Source organism: Macaca fascicularis, chromosome 8 (genome assembly GCF_037993035.2).
Source record: "Macaca fascicularis isolate 582-1 chromosome 8, T2T-MFA8v1.1".
Classification (NCBI taxonomy): Eukaryota; Metazoa; Chordata; class Mammalia; order Primates; family Cercopithecidae; genus Macaca; species Macaca fascicularis.
Genome location: NC_088382.1, coordinates 42,174,288 through 42,194,773, shown reverse-complemented (window position 1 = coordinate 42,194,773; position 20,486 = coordinate 42,174,288). Strand labels below are relative to the sequence as shown.

The 20,486-nt window shown below is 44.8% G+C and overlaps 1 protein-coding gene across 50 annotated transcripts in view; it reads right to left on the bottom strand.

The window, feature by feature from the left end:
* Positions 1-20,486, bottom strand: part of TACC1 (transforming acidic coiled-coil containing protein 1) — a 126,405-nt gene that overhangs the window by 61,570 nt on the left and 44,349 nt on the right. For 20 of the 50 annotated variants that reach the window (XM_073998638.1, XM_073998644.1, XM_073998636.1 and 17 more), the window contains one exon: positions 2,782-2,897. The exons of 8 other annotated variants lie outside the window; for them this stretch is intronic. Coding sequence is in view for 26 of the 42 variants with exons in the window: in XM_073998633.1 (XP_073854734.1) it covers positions 2,782-2,897 (116 nt within the window). In the remaining 16 variants the exon portion in view is untranslated. Of the gene's footprint in view, positions 1-2,781; positions 2,898-3,035; positions 5,688-20,486 lie in introns of those variants that run through there. 22 more of the 50 variants (XM_065519079.2, XM_065519083.1, XM_065519080.1 and 19 more) reach the window with 6 other exon arrangements.

The window sequence follows — 20,486 nt, the reverse complement described above, 5'->3', positions numbered from 1 at the left end:
AATGACTCTGCAGGGCTTTCTGCCCACTGAAATCCCCTCCAGTCAGACCTGTTCTGTGGCTGTCTTTGCACATTTTCTGTGTATGTGTGACAAGGCCATCAGCAGTACTCTGGACTAGCTCCGGATGTTGTACACAAGGACCCTGGAAGTCAGGGTACTACCAGGTTGATGAGCAATCATCCTATTGTTAAAAGACTCTAAACTGAAAGCCTTCATAATATGCAGGGTTGTTTCCTGGACTGGACACTCCTCCACCCCTACAATTACAGTCTGCATTCATGAACTACCCCACAGAGCTTTCCTGATCCATAAACATTTAAAAGTTTTCCTTTAGAGAGAATGAAAAAGAATGTGAGAGTCACTGGCACAGGAAGGACCAAACAATTGGGTCTCTGTGGTTTTGGGGGCCTAGGTCATCCAGGCCTCTATTCAACCGGCAAAGAATCTGGCGGGATGAATCAGTCTAGCAGCTGACAAAATGACGAGGAAGGACCGCCCAAGCTGACGGCAATTCAAAAAGGCTTTCAGTTCCTTAACGTGTCTTATGAGCTTTATTTAAATTTGATGGAAAGGCCACCAAATAGTTCTTTCAAGCTTCAAAATCTCCCTTCTGATCTGCCAATCTTCACAGAAGAAAAGGGAAGCTATGAGGAACAAGTGTTATCTTCATCACTGAGAGTGCTACACAGCTATGTGTCACACACAAATTCTCCAGTATATAAATTTGCCTATTCCCATGTTGTCCCTGCCTAGAACAATGGCAAAATGCAGCCCAGGGCAAGTTGAGGGTATTGCTGAATTCTCAGCAGGGTAAGCACAGCATGGAGCAATCAATTTAAAGCAAAACCAAACCAGTTTTTTGCTGATGTCATTTTACCAATAATTCCAGCTCCATCATGCAGTCTATTACCAGAGTAACTTGACTTCCCTAGGCAACCTATGAAGAAGTTGCTAAGCAATAAAAATACTTATTGGGGAGAGGAGAAAGTCACAATCAGTGCAAAATTTAGGTAGCTAGATAACTGAAAGCTGGCTCTGCCACTTCAGGGTGACAGCGTCAGATCCTGGAACAGAGAAACAACATAAAAAGGACTTCCATCCTAGAGTCCCTTCTCCACACAGCAGCCCAGGGAGCCTTTTACAAAAGAAGTCAAAGCACAATCCCTCTGCTCAAAGCCCTCCGTTGTGGGCTGAATTATGTCTATCAAAATGATATGTTAAAGTCCCAACTCCTAGTACCTATGAAAGTGACCTTATCTAGAAATAGTATCTTTGAAGATGTTACCAAGATAAGATGAGGTCAAACTGGATTAGGGTGGGCCCTAACTTTAACGACTGGTGTCCTCACAGGAAGGGCACGGGAAGACAGATACATAGGGAGAAGACAGCCATGTGTTGAGGCAGAGACGGGAGTTCTGCTGTCACAAGCCAAAGAACACAAAGGATTGCAGACACCCAGCAGAGGCTAGAAAAGGCAAGGACAGACTCTTCCGGGAGCCTTCAGAGGAGTAAGGCCCTGCCAACACCTTGACTTCAGACTTCTGGTTCTGATTTCAATTATCCAGGACTGTGAGAGAATAAATTTCTGTTATTGTAAGCCACTCAGTTACTCTGTTATGGCAGTCCTTGGAAATTCATATACCCTCCAGTGGCTTTCCACCTTACTCAGAAAGAATGCCAAATCCTCAATGCAGCAGCATCTGTACCTCCTCTGACCATGCTGACTTCAGCTCCTCCTGCTCTCTGAGTAGTCAGTCCACACTGACCTCCTGGCTGGTCCTCAAACTGTACCATGAACCCTCCACCTTAGGGCCTCACCTGCAGCAGGCTGGTGCTGTCAGACCTTTGCAGACGCCACTCCTTCTGCTGGAAGAGTTCCTACCTCAGGAACCTCCAAGGCCTGCTCCCTCAATCTGCCTTCAGGTCTCTGTTCAAGTAACCTAATCATGAATGCTCCCCCTAACTCCCCTTCACCTTTCCCTATCCCCATCCCATATTCCCTATTCTCTCTTCCCCTGCTTTATTTTTCTCCACAGTGCTTCACACAAGCTGACATAGATATTTCGCTTAACCCTTAACAGGTTCTGCCTCCATAATGTTAGCTCAAGAGAGTAGAACTTCACTGCTGAATCACAGTGCACTCTATTTAGTGAATAAGCATATGAATTATGTGGGGACAGGTGAAATTTTATTCCGAACTGGCTGTGTGACAAAAAAGGTTTCTACTAATTAAGTGAGACAGCGGAAGCTCCTGTAGATGGGCTCTGAGGGGCTGGGAGGGAACCCATGTGCCAGGTTTTCCCAAGTAGACTGAAGGGCTCTCACCACATCCCTGCATGGAAGTGGGTGAGGTGAGTGATTCTGAAACAGGCTCTTAAGAACCCTCTCTATCAAAAATTAAGACAAGTCTTACCTGTAATTTTTGTCTCCAGCCACACCCCAGTAGAAAGCAACTTAGCCTGAGAAATTTGTGAAGTCAAATATAAACATGATCTTCCTACTTCATTACCATACACATTTTTTTTAGGGGCTGAGGAGAAAGGCCTAGTAGGAATGTTAGATAATGATAATCTCATACTGCAAATGCACAAACTCTACTCGGAGGAGAAAGCCTCGATCACCACACGCCTAAAAATATATATGCCAGGAGGTTTCAAATAGCTATTTCTTGGTCAAACCCTCTTAAATGGTCCTAAATTTACACTTTTTTTCCTTCCTTCATTGATATCTTTCAAAACTTTAAAAACAAAACAGGCAGGAAAAATGCAAGTTTTTCTTTACCTTGGCTTTTGGCCCCAGGTCCTGCCAATCCCAGTGATGGATCACAGGACTCCTTGAAAGGTGATTGGATCGGGGTTTCAGCTTCAGGGGTCTCAAAATTACCTTCAGAATCCGAGCTGCCAAGGAGGAAAAATGAGGAATTACCACTTTCAACGGTATTTCCGACACCCTTTGAAATCTACATATTCACAAAGGCTAAAAGTCCAGCACGTTTGTCTAACTTCACAACCAACCGGTCCTCAGCAGGGTCTGACCTGCGGAGGCAACTGCGTTCTCTGAGCAGTGCCCTCCTTGGGTTTCTCAGGCTGGCATCCTGTCTCTTTGAAAGCTCCTCCATTCCCTGGAGCTTTTCTCCAGCACCATTTATTTTTGAGGTCATCCTTCCCTCAGACACCTGAAAAATGCGCGTTTCCAACAGACTCCTTTTGTCACAAGAGCCCTTTCCCAGAGGCTTTAACAATTAATACTGGTCCCACCCCCGAGTTAGGCCGATGCTAGGCATTCCTCTTTGCTCGGTAGGCCTCTACCTGCTGGAACTCCCTGGGCCCGAGGCTAAGAATGCTGTCACCTGCCTTCCGCAATCACGCGGATGACAGCCCGGCAGAGACCACCATTTCCCAGCAGCTGCCAGGGGCCTGTCATCACGCGACCTTCTTCACCGCGGCCGCGTTTTGGGTACACGGTAGGGCCCCGGGAAGGGCCGGGGAGCGACTTCTTCCCCACCGGGGGGGGCCCTAAGTTGCACTGGGTGAGATCAGTGACGCTGCTCCTGTGTGGAGGGGCAGGGGCTGGGGATCGAAGCTTAGAGAAAGTGACCGAGGCCAGCGGGGATGCGGAGACTGCAGATTCTGGGTTGGGTTCGGAAAGCTCCTAGCGAAACGGGGGCCAGAAAACACACGGGAAGACAGAAGATCCCGAACTTTTGGACGCACACGGGGACCTGGCTCCGGGCGGGGACCCGGCACCGCAGTGAGGACGGTTTCGCGGGTGGCGACCATACACACGCACACAGAGGGAGCCGCAGATGGATGGAGGCAAGCGCGTCTGCATTTCGGCGGGGACGCCCTGTACTTGCCTGAAACTCAAGGATTTGGTCTCGGCTTGCGAGTCTTCCTCCTCGGGGTCGCCCTCGGGCCCGCCGGCCTCGTCCTCGCCAGCGGCCCCGCCGCGTACCGCAGACCACGTCCATTTCGCCCACTGCACGGGAGACAGGATCTGCCACGGGCTGAACGCCATGAGCGTGGCTCCTCCGACTCCAGCTCCTAGGGGCAGGGGAAGGGGTGGGGAGAGCCTTTTTCCCTTTCAAAATGGAGGGAACCGGTGACAGGCGCCAGCAAGCGTTTCCAGCGGAGGCGCGGATGTGGTTAAACGAGTGCCGTCGGGGGCCCTGGTGGAGCGCTTCCTCCCGCCGGCGGCCGGGACCGCGTCCTCCTCGGCCTACTCCTCACACGGTGCGGCCGCAGCGGGCCCCGCGCCGGGCTCCTCTCGCCGGGAAGACGCCCGTCCTGTGGCCTCCTCAGGCCCCCGGCCCGCAGCGCCCGGCGGCTAGACCTTGGCGGCTCCCGCTCCAGGCTCGCGGACTCCCGCCTCCCGGCCGGCGGGGCGCGCATCAGCTGCCGCCGGAGCCGCGCCCCAGAAGCCGCCCCCTCGGACCGTACTACTCGCGCGCGCGCGCGGGGGCGGCGGCGGCGCCGGGGCTTTGAAGTCGGCCGCGCGCCCGCCGGATCCCCCCGCCGCGGCGTCACGCTGGTCGCGCCCCGACTGAGAGCCGGGGCTTCCCGGCGGCGCCTGGGGAGAGCCGGTCGCCCCCCAAAGCTCTGCCAGCGTCCGGAGCAGAGGAGGACGGTTTTCTGAGCCGGGGCACGCCGCGCTCTTCCTCTTTCCTTATTCTTTTTTAAAATGTTTTAAACGTTTTCATCTTGCCACTGTGACTTCACGGCGATGGTGATACTGGACCGCACACAAGTTAAGCCCCTTGTTACCAAAAAAACAAAATACAAAACTTCGCGGCCGCTGTGAACTGTTGTTTTCCCCTCCCTAACCCTGGCAGCGTGGGGGATTTCAGCCTGTTCATCTCCATCCCTGGCATTCCTGGGAGTTGAAAATCCCTCTGCAAAGCCACAAGAGTGACCGAGGACTGGAATTTAAGATGCCCTCCCCGTCCCCAAACCGCACTCGGGGAGGCTTCCCAAGTGCCCAGGTCTTGTCTTAGGTAAGGGTGCTAAATTCCCTGTGAGGTTACAGCCTGATGGGTTTCCCATTCTCCATATTTATTTAAAATACAGATGGGTGACTCAATATGTTGCCCAGGCTGGTCTTGAACTCTTGGCCTCAAGCGATCCTCCCGCCTCTGCCTCCCAAAGTGCTAGGATTCCAGGCCTGACACCGCGCCTGACCCCATTCTCCTTTTTGAGATTTTCTTTTCATAACTTCTAAGTCTTTGATTTCTGACTTCTTTCGCTGCTTCAGTAACAAGCCAAGAGGCCTGGTGACAACTTTAGATTTGAAGGCAATGGGAAATAGCTGATGTTCTCCATTTCCCATGGAAGGATTTCATGTAGGGATTGTTCCTCTCAAAACCACCAATGCACCTTCTTCCAAGTGAATCGATTGCCTCAAACACCAGGCTTAATGATCCCCTTGCCTGGATCAGGTGTTTCGGGTGGTACTGTAATTTCTGAGTTGTGGTGCATCCGTGAGGTGCCTGCAGGTTCCCACAGAGACAGCAGCTCCAAAATGTGCACGTTGAAACTTGCAAGAGACTAACCGTTGCCTCTGAAAGCAGTTGGCATGTCTATTCGTCGTGACTGTTTTACACATTTGATAACAAAAACAGGAGCAAAATACAAGATAAGACTTGGCAGGGTAGTTTTACCAAAACCGAAGGGCAGGAGTTAGACTGAAGTCTAGAGAAAAGAAAGGGATGGGGTGTCAGGATGCTTTCAAATTCATCCTGGCTTCTTCCCAGAAATAAACTGTCATGAGTTGTTCTAGCGACTATAAAGAAGTGAACTAGGCAGGAAGTCCATGTGAAGTATATCACACCACTTATCCAACTGTTGTAGTTTTAGGTTTATGCTCACCCAGTAAAACTTCAGGTTCTACGGTCCCCCAGGCTCTTGGATTTGACACAGGGTTCTGTTGCTAGGAAATAATACTACCCCAGCAAATTAGTAACTGGCATACACTAGGTCCTGTTCTTCCCCCTGAATAGTTCTCTCATCTTTTCATTCCTTTGCATCCCCGTGGTGACTGACATAGTTCTCGCACTCCCCATCTTTCATGATCTACTGTAAATAACTCCCACCTGGTTTTACCTCTGAAGGCTTTCTTGCCTGAGGTCACCCCTGCCTGGCTGATCAGTGACTCGTGCTCTAATCTTGCGGTTCCCATTCGCCTCTATGCCCATCCTTTTGTATTCCTAGCCACAGTCAGTGGAGAACTCGTTGTCGATCTTTAATATGCCCAAGAATCATCTGCCAGCCTTCTTAAAAAAAAAAAAATCCAAATTGCCAACAGGGTCTGGAAATCTGTGTGTTCACTGAGTGTCCTGGGGAACTATTATCACAGGGTAAATTTGGGAAACAGTGCCTAACTTGAACCAACTGCTTGCTGCTTCGGGAACAGTCTCCCTTTGCCTGCAGAGGGAGCTTTGCAGATTCCTGGAACACACCTCCTCCCCAACCCCAGCCCACCCCAACTTCCCAGGCTTCGGCTGCCCGAACATCCTTCAGCACTTAGCTCAGGTGTCTACAGGGGGAAGCAGGCTGATTATCCTTCCTTTCTATCATTTCTATACCCCAAACATCCATAAAGAACTATTCCTGTGGCCTTAGATCTGAAAGTGAAAGAGAGCATGCTTAACAGTTACATGGGGACTACAGGCATAAACCAGGAGTGTCTCCAGAAGACCAGGATGTAAGGCCATTCTACGCTTAGCACACTATATATAACGTATTTATTTACATATTTGTCCCACAAGCTTCTAAAGGAACTTTAGCCTGCTGTGGGACTTCCCCCAGAAATTAGGACAGAATCACACACCCAGGAAGTGTTCAACACATATGTAAGAAAAAACAAACATTCTAGTTTACAAATAGTCCTTGTGAGTTTGGCTAGGGTGACATAAATTCCTAAAGCCTGACTCCTCCTGGGGAAATCTAGTTTCTGGGTCACAAAATAACAGAACTCAGGACCAGTGATGGCCCCAGTAAGATTAAGCCTCACCTACGCAGCAATTTGCTTTTTTTTTTTTTTTTTTTTTTGAGATGGAGTCTCACACTGCACCCAGGCTGGAGTGCAGTGGCGCAATCTCAGCTGACTGCAACCTCTGCCTCCTGGGTTCAAGCAATTCTCCCTGCCTCACCCCCCAAGTATCTGGGATTACCACCTGCCACCACGCCCAGCTGATTTTGGTATTTTTCAGTAGAGACGGGGTTTCATCATATTGGCCAGGCTGGTCTTGAACTCCTGACCTCAGGTGATCCTCCCACTTTGGCCTCCCAAAGTGCTGGGATTAGAAATGCGAGCCACCACACCCGGCCTGCAGCAACTTCTTGACACCGGACAAGCAAATAAATGCCTAAGGTTTCTTAAAGTCACTCCTCTGCAAGTTCTTGAACTTAGTGTGAGCAGTGATGAATATGAGTCCATCAGCTGGACCGCTCCTTTCAGTGTGCTGCTCCTAGTCCTGGCTTCGTTCTTACCTGGCACAGGTTGCAAAGTCACAACTAGGAACACTGTAGCCCTGTCAGTGAAGACGCACCATTGCCAACAGGAGGCTGTGGCTACCCTATCTGCTTTTCTGCCCCTCCTCGGTCTAACCAGGCAAGGGCATGATGATGTCTAATCAAGACAACATTGCCAATAACAGCACCTGACCACATTCAAATATGTTAACATGACAGTCTTAACCTTGCAAGATCAGATGTTGACCTAATTATCCTTTACCTGTAGACTACAATCATCTATAGAATTATAATCTTCCCTCCACTACCCAAACACACCGAAATCAGGGATGTGTACAATGCATTTATACAGAAAATTATAAAGAGAAGCACCTTTCCAATTTTTTTAAAAGAGAGGCCTCAGAGTATGTCCATAGTTAATACTCTTTCGGGCTGGGAGCAGTGGCTCACACCTGCAGTCCCACACTTTGGGAGGCCAAGGCAGGAGGATCACTTGAAGTCAGGAGTTTGAGACCAGCCTGGCCAACACAGTGAAACCCCATCTCTACTAAAAATATAAAAATTAGCCAGGTGTAGTGGTGGGTGCCTGTAATTCCAGCTACTCGGGGGGCTGAGGCAGGAGAATCATTTGAACTGGGGAGGCAGAGGTTGCAGTGAGCCGAGATCATGCCATTGCACTCCAGCCTGGGCAACAGAGTGAGACTCCATCTCAAAAAAAAAAAAAATACTCTTTCAGAGTTCCAGGAAGATTAACAAAGATCCAAACTGCATTCATTAAAGACTTAGCTGAGCCCCCCCACCTGGGGTCTGCTCAAAGACCCTTGCCTAGGCTTTGCTCTGGTGAACAACTCTTGTCATATCCACCCATTGATCTATTTTCTTCTGTATCACAAAAGAAAAGTTTGCTTTCCCCAGAAAGTATGCCATTCAACCTAGGTCACAGATCAAGCCTATAGCCGAACTGCCACACAGAAGAGTTACACTGTGTCAGCTTTCAGAGAAGCTGGGGGGATATACACACACACACACACACACATATATATACATATAAATATAATATTTACACTACACTAGTGTAATTGAAGAGCCAGTTCTATGAGATTCTCTCATTTCCATCAAATATTCATGACTATATGTTTATTGACTTTATAAGAAAGTTCACTTTAGTTCTCTACTCTGTGATGTAAACGTATTAAAGAAGCAGTTGTTGAGTGCAAAAGATGTAAACAGAGTTAGGTCAGTCTGTTTATTCTAAGTGAAGAAAAATAATCCCAACATTATCCCTAATTCTTCCCACCAACTACCACAAGTCCAAAGTTGAAAACAAGCAAACCAAAAGCAAACACAAAGCTCCACTTAAAGCAGTGAACTATCTTTAAATTTAGAAATACCTTCTATAGACATGTTTGGTCTTTCCTGCTAAAGAATACTATTGTATTTACAGAGCCTGTTAAACACGAATATCGTCTTGGAGGATTACTCTTACTGATTTAGCACATTTTGTTTCCTTCTGTTGAACTCAGATTCCTTTCGAGCAGATTAGGTGTTAAAAAAGAGGGCTGTCCAAGTCTAAGTCCAAGTCTGAGAGTTTTATACCTAGAGCTCAGACAAGAAAACCATCTGAAACTTCCGCTATGTTGTGTATAAATTTAAGATTCTAGTAAAGGACATTACTTCAAATTTGAGATATCTGCTTTACTACACTTACCTGTTTGTGGGGAGGGTGGAATTTAAGACTTGAATTAAAGAGGCTGAAGGAATTCAGGACATTTAAATAGAATAATATTCCTAGCCAGGCACAGTGGCTCACATCTGTAATCCCAACACTTTGGGAGGCCGAGGCGGGTGGATTACCTGAGGTCAGGAGTTCGAGACCAGCCTGGCCAACACGGTGAAACCCTGTCTCTACTAAAGATACAAAAATTAGCTGGGCATGTGGCACGCATCTGTCATCCTAGCTACTCAGAAGGCTGACACGAGAGAATCGCTCAAACCCAGGAGGCAGAGGTTGCAGTGACCCGAGATTGCGCCACTGCACTCCATCCTGGGGGTCAGAACAAGTCTCTGCCTCAAAAAAAAAAAAAAAAAAAAAAAAAAAGAAGAATATTTCTTCACCTACAGCTATTTTATTCCTTCTTCTCTTCTCTACCTCCGAAATAAAATAAATGTCCTAAACAATGCATCCTCATGGATTAGAAGAATATTAATCATATAGTCCAAATGTTTCAAGATCATCCTAATATAAAATATTCTACTCACTATCCTCATAAATATATTGTGAGTCTTCAGGAGACCACACATCTTCTTGTCACTAAGAAGTTACAAGGTAACAGATTGGGATGGTGGTTGGAAGGGGCAGTGAAAGGCAAAAGCAGATTCACTGGTAGGAGGATGTGGGGAGAAAATGTCCACCTAGAGGAAAAGAATAAAATCACAAAAAGCTTTCGAAAATAACTGTGACACCCACTCCACCTTAATTCCTTAGTCTAGGGATTTGGCGGGATTTCATTACAGTAACTCACATGTTTGTGACCAATAATCTTCCTGTATTTCTAGGAGATAAAAAGATGGGAAAATAAGTAGCCAACTCTGTGATATGATACGCAGCATCCTGTAAACTCCAGCTTTTATCTCTTTAGAGTAAAAGTTTGATTACCGTATTTTGATCCTGAAACTCCAAGTTAGTAAAACACTATTGCTAAGATGGCAATACTACCCAGTTAACTTATAGGGCTAATTTGATTTCAATCAAAATTCCTAGGGGATTTTTCATAGAATTCATCAATAATCTTTAAAAGTTTATCTGGAAAAATAAACTGGTGAACATATTTTAAATTTTGTAAAAAAAAAAAAAAAAAAACCCTACAACAACTAAGAGTTAAGAGTAGACTAGTCCTACAAGATATTGAGACACATTTATGCAAAAATAGCCAGATCTTTGTTCTGTAAAACAGAACAGAAAGCCCGGGAAAAGATCTTACAAGTTACAGGAATTTATTATATACCAAAAAAGATGGCTTGAACCTAGCAGGCGGAGGTTGCAGTGAGCCGAGATTGTGCCACTGCACTCCAGCCTGGGCAACAGAGCAAGACTCCACCTCAAAAAAAAAAAAAAAAAAAAAAAAAAAGAAGATGTTACAATATGTAAGGAGAAAGAAGATTTATGATTGGAGTATAGTTGGCTGGCAATGGGAAAAAAGATCAAGTTAAACCCTTACCTCAGAGCATATACCAGGATAAATTCCAGATGGATTAGATGGCTAAATAATAAAAATCGAACCGTGGGGAGAAAACAGTCTACAAGAAACAGAATCTGTCAGAGCTCTGTAGGAAGGGTGAGGATCCAACTTAGAAGTAATTAATGAAGTCAGACACAAAATAAAGATAGATTTGGCTACATTAAAAAAAATGAAGCTTCTGACTGTGTCCCTTCAAGTTAAAAGGCAAACAACAGGCCATGGAAAAACAAAGGCTGTTAGTATTGTTATTACCTAAGGAACTCGTGAAAACCAGTAAGATCACTGAAGCCCCAAAAGAAAAGTGAACAATTATAACTGCTTACCATGTGTTAGACAGTACACTTTACATGAATCGTCTCATTTAATCGCCTCCACTTACTCTTACAGTCTCATGAGGAAAGTATTGTTATGGCCTTTTTGTTGTTGTTAACAAGTTAAGTTGGCTGCATTTTCACCTCTACAGCAGAGGCTGTTGATCTGGGCTTAGCAAGGAAGGGTTTCAGAAGGTCCTGGCCTCCCTGAAATTGTATGCAAAAAGTATGTGTGTGTGCATATTTGCATCAGTCTCTCCCTCTCCTCTTCCCCATATACAGTCAAGCTCCACTCCAGGAATAATGTTTTAGGTTGACTAAAGATTGATTTTCGAATCTGAAAGTGGAACTAATATAAGATTCTTCAGTACAAAGAAGTACTGGCCAAAGAAGCCCTTATATGGAAAATCCAGACCTGCCAGAAATTAGTATAGGAAAGAGCCAGTTTTGAAGACACCCAGAGGGTGGAAAAGGGTGGAGAGCAGGCCTAGCAGTGCTCACCACTCCAGGAAGGGTGTGCCCTTCTCCAGATGCCCAGTGGGAGCCCGTGGCATTGGGCAGCCTGTGGGTTCCATCTAAGTGACTATGTGGTGACCAAAGTGTGAAACGCTCATTTCAAGTAGGCATTTGCCAGTTGAGCCAAAGTACCATAAAAAAAAAAAAAAAAAAAAAAAAAAAAGAGCTTTTCAGCCAGGCATAGTGGCGTCTTCCTGTAATCCCAGCACTTTTGGAGGCTTAGGCAGGAGGATAACTTGAGCCCAGGACTTTGAGACCAGCCTAAGCAACATAGCAAAACCCCATCTCTGCAAAAAAATTAAAAAGTAGCCAGGCGTGGTGGTGTTCGCCTGTAGTCCCAGCTACTCTTGAGCCCAGGAGGATTGCTCGAGCCCAGAAGGTCAAGGCTGAAGTAAGCTGTGATTGTAGGATTACACTCCAGATTGGGTGACAGAGTGAGACCTTGTCTCAAAAGAAAAGAAAAAAAAAAAAACCCCAAGGACCCCTACTGATACAAATGAGAATCCTCAAAGGCACACAAAATTGGGCCAGAGCATAAAAGGCATACTTTATGTGGGAGGTGCAAAAGGATTAATTTTAACATCTCTTTCTTTGGGATGTTCTTTCGCTATACTTCCTTTTAGGGTGGTTTCTTCCAAGAAACTATGTTGATGAGGGAAATGACACCCAGGAGCCTCTCCCCATCTGGAAAAAGTAGGAGGGCTCAGCAAAGAAAGGAGGCATGAAACGGGTTGCCAAGGCCTGATTTTGTGAAGCAAGAAGCTTAAAAACTGGGGAAGCACTCTTTAAGAAAAGTGCTAAAGGACCCCATGAACACAGTGCTAGGGCCACACTAGTATGAAGGGGCCCAAGCAAGTGAGGGGCCTGAAGCTTAGGCTTCCTCAGCTTCACGGTAAATTCAGCTCTGCCCAGAGAACAAAAGAGACCCCTGCCTGTAGCTCAGGAGTGGTTCAGCTGGCCTCAACTCAGTAAGAGAAATGTCCATTGATGGAGCGAGGGGGTCACACTGACCTCTATCTTCTTAGAGGAAACTAAAATATTTAACTGTTGAAAACTGGATAAAACTGTCAAAAGATATCTCCTACACAGATTGTGAAACATAACTCATGGCTCTGTTCCTTCTGTACCCATTGTAAACACACACACACGCACGCACGTGCACGCACGATTTTAATTATTAAGATAAAAAAGCGAAAGGCCAGGTGTGGTGGCTCATGATTGTAATCCCGACACTTTGGGAGATGAAGGCAGGAGGATCGCTTGAGCCCAGGAGTTTGAGACCAGCCTGGACCACGCAGTGAGATCCCATCTCTACACACATGCACACACACAAAGATAAAAAAGAAAAACTATAATGCTTCTTTAATATTGTGTGTCTATGCACCTCTACCCTTTGAATTTCCACAAGATCACTATGGTAGAACCTAATTCCCTCATCCCACATCCCGTATCCATCATTTCCTTATTTCTTCTGGTAAAAGAACCCTCTGAATTTTTGCTGAGCACATGGTCACACAGCAAGAGGCCACGTTTCCTTCTCTACACCTAGGTGTGGCCTTGTGACTCAGTTATGACCCATGGGATTTGAGCACAAGGGGTAAGTGCAAATTTGGGGCAGTGTCTTTTTTTCTCTTTTAGAGACAGAGTCTTGCTCTATTGTCCAGACTGAAATGCAGTAGTGTAATCATATCTCACTGTAGCCTTGAGCTCCTGGCTCTGGCAATCCTCCCACCTCAGCCTCTTGAGTAGCTGGAACTCCAGGTGCACACCGCCACGTCCAGCTAATGTTGTTGTTGTTTGTTTGTTTGTTTGTTTTAGAAACAGGGTCTTGCTGTATTGCCAGGCAGGTCTCAAATTCCTGGGCTCAAGCGATTCTCACCCCTTGGCCTCCAGAAGCAGTATGATTACAGGCATGAGCCATTGCGCTTGGCCCCTGGGCCAATGTCTTTAAAAAGAAAAGTGCATGTGCAGTTTCTCCTGGCGGAAGAAGTTATGAACTGCATGTCACAACTTCTGCTGTGTGAGGACCATGCTCTGGACAGGATAGAGCCACAGAACAGACAGAATTCGCGCCAGGCTGACCGGGGAGCAGAGCAGCCTGCAGCCCTAGATTAACTGCTGCCTGAGGACTGTTCCATGAGAGAGAAAAGTCTTATCTTCTTTTTTTTTTTTTTTTTTTTTTTTTGAGATGGAGTCTCACTGTGTTGCCGAGGCTGGAGTGCAGTGGTGCAATCTCAGCTCACTGCAACCTCCAGGTTCAAGCGATTCTCCTGCCTCAGCCTCCCGAGTAGCTGGCATCACAGGCATGTGCCACCATGCCGGGCTAATTTTTGTATTTTTAGTAGAAATGGGGTTTCACCATGTTGGCCAGGCTGGTCTCGAACTCCTGATCTCAAGTGATCTGCCTGCCTCAGCCTCCCAAAGTGCTGGAATTACAGGCATGAGCCACCGTGCCCAGCCTAAAAGTCTATCTTCTTTACAGGACTGTGTCACTGGGTCCCTTTGTAATGGTAGCCTCACCTCTGCCCTCACATTACAACCTCCTCTGAGGGATTTCAGCATCTAAGCTTCCTTAGATGAAGGTACAGGAAGAACCTGCCTTAAATTTCATTCTACATTCTTCTGAACAGGATTACATTAAATTCCCTTCAAAGATTGATGTATTTTTAAAAATGATAAATTTACACAGGTTGAGCATCCCTAATACAACAATCTAAAATCTGAAATGCTTCAGAATCCAAAACATTTTGCTTGTCAACATGACACCACAGTGGAAAATTCCACACCTAACTTTATGTGACCAGTCAAAACACAGTCAAAACTTTGTTTCATGCACAAAATTATTACAACTGTTGTTTAAAATTACCTTCAGGCTATGTGTAGAAGGTGTATATGAAACATAATGAATCTCATGTTTTGACTTGGGTCCTATCCCCAAGCTATCTCATTATGTATATGCAAATATTCCAAAATCTGAAATCTGAAATACTTCTGGTCCTAAGCATTTTGGATAAGGAACACTCTACCTGTATCAGGGCAGAAAATTCCCGAATCACAAGACTCAAGCCTGCCCCATGGAGGATGTCCTAATTATCCTAAAAACAGGACTGAGACTACCCTTCCTTCTGCCGTAATGAGTTGAGCTATGATACTGACTTTCTAGAATTAGGCAGTTTCATTTTTAAAGATGACTGATGTGGACAAAAACGTTGAAGAGGGAGGAAGTCAATAGTTAGATTCCACAAAGGCCAAGTAGAATGTGATTTACATATTGATGAAGGTTATTATCTTCTTTGGGAAGATTTCCTTGAAATAATATGATTGTATAACTCCAATATTTGCCCAACTTTAAGGATAAACAATAAAAATAATAAATAATAACTGACCCAAATCCTATAAGTGAATTAATCACTGTTCTTTGGCTTGAACACTAACTGGTGCTAGTGACAATTTCTAGCGCACACACACAATTTTTTTAGAGATTGTTTTCTTATGAGTTCAATTAGTCAAGTTATTTTGTTGTATTATTTTATAGAACTATGACAAGCAAGAGCAAGGTTATCCTCACCGGTCTTCCCTGTACCTCATCATGTACGATATAGGAATATCATATGTGTTTTCTGTTTCCTTTGGCCAAGGCATAGACACTGAGGAGAATATATTTGTTTTACATTATCTTCTGAACAAATGATAAATCACTGCTACAGACTGAATGTTTATATCCCCCCCAAATTCATAGGCTAAAACCTAATCTCCAATGTGAGAATATTAAGAAGTGGGGCCTTTGGGAGGTGATTAGGTCATGAGGGTTCTTCCTGGGGTCAGCGCCCTTACAAAAGAGACCCTAGACAGCTCCCTCTTCCTCCTTCTGCCAAATGAGGACACAGGGGGAAGACACCCAGGAGGTCAGCCCTCACCAGACGTGGAATCTGCTGGTCCCTTAATCATGGGCCCTCTTCCACCCTCCAGAACTTCCAGAAATAAATGACTGTGGTTTATAAACCACCCAGGCAATGGTATCCTTATAGCAGCCTCAACAGACTAAGATAATCACTGACTTGTAAGCATCCATCTCAGATCTCATAGAACCACAGGAATTTTTAGCTGGAAAGGACCTTTGCCAAAGATCACTGGGTCCAATATCCTTCTTTTTGGAAGGAGGTTTACTCAGGCACCAAAGTTTGCACAACTAGGACTCATAACCCTTGCAAGGAAGGTACGAATTCTGGAGTTTCCCCCTAACCCCGAAATATATGCCCACTTGGTATGTATAATAGAGATATGACTTCTCCCCAAAATTCACCTCATTTTAAAAGGCAATGTAAATTATTTTATAAAGCAAATACATACAAATAATCTTGTACTTTGTTTTAAAAGTTATTTTGTTTTTGTTTTCTTTTGAGACGGAGTCACGCTGTGTCGCCCAGGCGGGAGTGCAGTGGTGCGATCTCAACTCACTGCAACCTCCGCCTCTGGGGTTCAAGCGATTCTCCTGCCTCAGCCTCCCGAGTAGCTGGGGTTATAGGCATGTGCCACCATGCCCGGCTAATTTTTGTATTTTTAGTAGATATGGGGTTTCACCATGTTGGCCAGGCTGGCCTTGAACTCCTGACCTCGTGATCCGCCCACCTCAGCCTCCCAAAGTGCTGGGATTACAGGCGTGAGCCACCATGGCTGGCCTTTAAAAATATTTTTACAGCCTAAGCAACATAGTGAGACCCCATCCGTTCAAAAACAAAAACAAAAAAAAATTAGCCTGGTGTGGCAACGCACACCTGTAGTCCTAGCTACTTGGGAGGCCGAGATGGGAGGATCATTTGAGCCCAGGAGTTCAAGGTTGCAGTGAGCTGTGATGCTACCACTGCACTTCAGCCTGGGCTGTAGAGTGAGACCCTGTCTCAAAACAACAATAAAAAACGTATTTTTAAATACCTTTACTGTTTAAGGCAAAATAATACATATGTACATTCATTCATTCATTCATTACACAAATTTGACAAATGACCAAGCTTTGCCAGCCTCTGCTGAACACTGTGTTGAACAAAAGAGACCCAGTTCCTGCCCTCATAGAACTTGCATATGAGTGAGCTTAGTAAGCAAACAAATCAATATGTAATATATAAGTTGTCACGTATGAAATATAAAAATTGCAGGGGGCTCTGAGAATGGCTAGTGGAGGGCATCGGTGGAGATGTCAAGGGAGGTTGCTCTGAGGAAGTGACAGGCTGAAGCCTCAGGGATAGGCAGAAGCTGCCTGGGTGAAATGTAGGGTAACAGCGTCCCCTCCTCAAGACACTAAGGACAGAAGCAGCCTCCAGTTTCAAGCAAGCGTGGCTGAAGAGCAGCTGCTGGAGGGAGGAGAGGGGCTTAGGCTGGTGAAGCGGCAGAGGCACAAGGCATGACAGCCTAGAAGACCATGTTAAGGATCCTTGTCTCTGAAAAAGTGAATTTTTGACAACACAGGCAGTTCAAAGAAGAAAAAAACTTGCCCATAGTATTGTCTTTCATAAATAGCCACTGTTAAAATGTTGGTGAGCAATATACCCTTTTTTCCCTCTTTTTCAAAGTACTTTTTACATCTGGAATTGAAATATTTTTATTTTTCTATTAATACTTATCATCTGTCTTTCCCTACTAGACGTAAGCTCCATGAACACAAAGTACCTTACCTGTCTTGTTTCTTCTGCTTAATATTTGATGGCTGAATAAAGATTGCAAATCTCTCTCTTACATACACACAAGCATGTACTTATTTGGACAAATGGAACAACAGATAGATAGATGAAGAGATAGATACTTTTACACAAATAGTGAATAAGTACTCACCTCTAGCAAAAGACAATATGCATATTTAAATATTTATTGATTTTATTAATATTTACTGGTATACACATTAATATTTATTTAATTAATAGAAATATTAATATGTAAATATAAAATATTTTTATATTATATTAATATTTTAATTTATTTGATATGCATATTAACATTTATGTTAATGTTTAAAATAAGGAATTTTTTTTTTTTTGAGACGGAGTTCCATTCTTTCGCCCAGGCTAGAGTGCAGTGGAGCAATCTCGGCTCATCACAACTCCACCTTCCGATTTCAAGCAATTCTCCTGCCTCAGTCTCCCAAGTAGCTAGAATTACAGGTGCCCGCCACCACGCCAGGCTAATTTTTGTATATTTAATAGAGATGGGGTTTCACCATGTTGGTCAGGCTGGTCTCGAACTCCTGACCTCATGATCCGCCTGCCTCGGCCTCCCAAAGTGCTGGGATTACAGGCATGAGCCACCACACCCGGCCTACTATTTATTAATTTAAGTATACATTTTGTCTTTTGCTAGAGGTGAGTACTTATTCAGGTTAAGTATTAATACAACAATAAACCTTAATTATTAAACCTTAATATTATAAACCTTAATACAAACCTTAATCAATAGAGGTGAGTACTTTATGTATGTTCAAATATTTATTAATTTTATTAGTATTTATATTAATACATAAATATGTATTAATATTTAATGTTCACAATATCAATTTATTGTTTCTCTTATTAAGGAACAGTAATATTTAAATCAGTATGTTAATTTATATGAACATTATTAATATTTATTAACATTTAAATTAACAAATTAATATTTATTGATATAACTATACATATTATCTTTTGCTAAAGGTGAGTACTTATTCATTATGCTGCTTGTTTTCTTCATAAGGTTCTGCTCTCCATGGAGGAAGAGGAAACCAGGATGTGCAGCCAAGTCCCGTCCTGACCCCTCACTGGGATCTGCCTCTCTGCAGAACCCACGTGTGCCTCCTTCTCTTCACTGCATAACATGCCTTTGAGTGTCTGTACAGAATTTGCCTGACTTGCTCCCCATGGAGGGATATTTAATGGGTTTGCTGTTCCTCATTATAAATGAAACTGTGATGAGCAACCCCATGCATATGCATCTTTTCACACACTTATCATTTCTTAGAGTAAAATCCTAGAAGTGGGATTGTAGTGTCAAAACAAGCACATTTTATATTTTGATACATATAGCCAAACTGCCCTCTGGAAAGGCTGTACTCATTCACATTTGTAAACACAGTGTATGAGATAGCCTTTCCCCTAAACCTTAATCAATACTGAGTTCATTCAATCTTTTAAAACTGTCAAATAGGTGAAATGATAAGCCACCACCAATGATTGCTGGTCTTATTTGAACATGTTTATTTCTGAAGTTTGAATGTGTTTTAATGGATTTATTGAAGGATTGCCTGCCTTCCTTCCTTCCTTCCTTCCTTCCTTCCTTCCTTCCTTCCTTCCTTCCTTCCTTCCTTCCTTCCCTCCCTCCCTCCCTCCCTCCTTCCTTCTTTCCTTCCTCTCTCTTTCTTTCCTTCTGTCTTTCATAAAATGGAGTGTTTAAGTCTTTTGCCTTAAACAGCAGTACTCAATGTGTGGCCCCTGGGCCAGCAACATCAGCATCACCTGGGAATACCTTAGAAATGCAAATTCTATAGCCAGGCATGGTGGCGTGTGATTGTAGTCCTCGCTACTTGGGAGGGAGGCCGAGTTGGAAGGCTCACTTGAGCCCAAGAGTTGGAGGCTGCAGTGAGCTGTGATTGCACCACTGTACTACAGCCCGTGCAACAGAGCAAGGCCCTGTCTCAAAAATAAATAAAGTAAATAAAATAGAAATGCACATTCTTGAGCTCCACCTCTACTGCATGAGAAACTTGGGGTGGGCCTGGCCATCTGTGTTATAAGAAGGCCTCTAGGTGACGCCCATGAGCACTTATGTTTTCTTTCTCAGTCATGCTGTACACCCTCCCTCTCTTACACAGAAACCTGTCTCCAACATCCAAACTGGAGACAAAAAGCTTTTGATCAGCAGCAAGTTCAATTATTTCCTCCTCCAAATGGTACTTATGGACTGAACATTATTTTTTATTCCCTTTTGTCCACAATATCCTGAAACCCCTTAACAAACCTCGGAAGTGTATGGTGTCATGAGCGCCAAACTCACAGCCAAATCATAGCTGGAAGAGGGATTTTCTGTCCTTGTCTGCCTCCTGTCACCCCCCATCTTCCATCCACAATCCACATTTTCTCTGAAACTCTAGGGGCCTGCGGTTTGGAGATCCTGACTCCATCCCCCACTCCAACGCAGGGTTGGGCAAGTGACTCAGGCCTGACTAAAGAGCATCTCCGACCCCTGTCTCTCCCCGTCTCTTTCCCAATACAGCACTTGGTTTAGCAAAGGGCACAAGACCCAAGCCCATCTAATTCATGTCTCCTGACAACCTCGCCAAACCTTTTCAATGAACCAGCAAGGCGGGCATTTCCATCAGTCCCCGGCCTCTTGGTTCAATAATCCCCTTTATGTAAGATGCTGTGTAAGCCTTATGCTGACAACTGGTAGAGGCATTCCCTGGGCTGGTGGGTGCCAGGAATGGATATGTGAGACCGTGAGGCAACATTCCTCAGCCTGGTTCCGCGGCTCCTGGCCCATCTGTTTGGCAAAAAGCTGCTGAGAGATTCCCAGAATTCACTCTCCCTCCACAACACCATCAAGGGCCACATTAAAAGAGTTCCCCCGACTCTCAGGGATACAGAAGAGACTCCTGGTGCCGGAGTCCTTTTCTTCTCCCATAAGAAAGAAGCTGGCTTTTTTTCTTCCCCAAATAAGATATTCAGAATCATTTTGTCTCCAGACAGCCACATTAATTAAAGTCAGTCATTCAAAGGCATCTATCGCGCGACTCTCAGCAAGAGCAGGGCACTCCAAGGGCACTGCTCCTCTCTGAGTGTGACATACAAAGCAGGCGCGGCGCAGACCGCAGCCTGCGAGGAACTGATTCTTTCACAGATCTCAAGCCTCTGGTGATGAAAGTGGAAGAGCTCAACTAGGACCAAAAAAGGAGAGAACATGATTCAGCTCCCAAGAGGGTTTCCGAATGT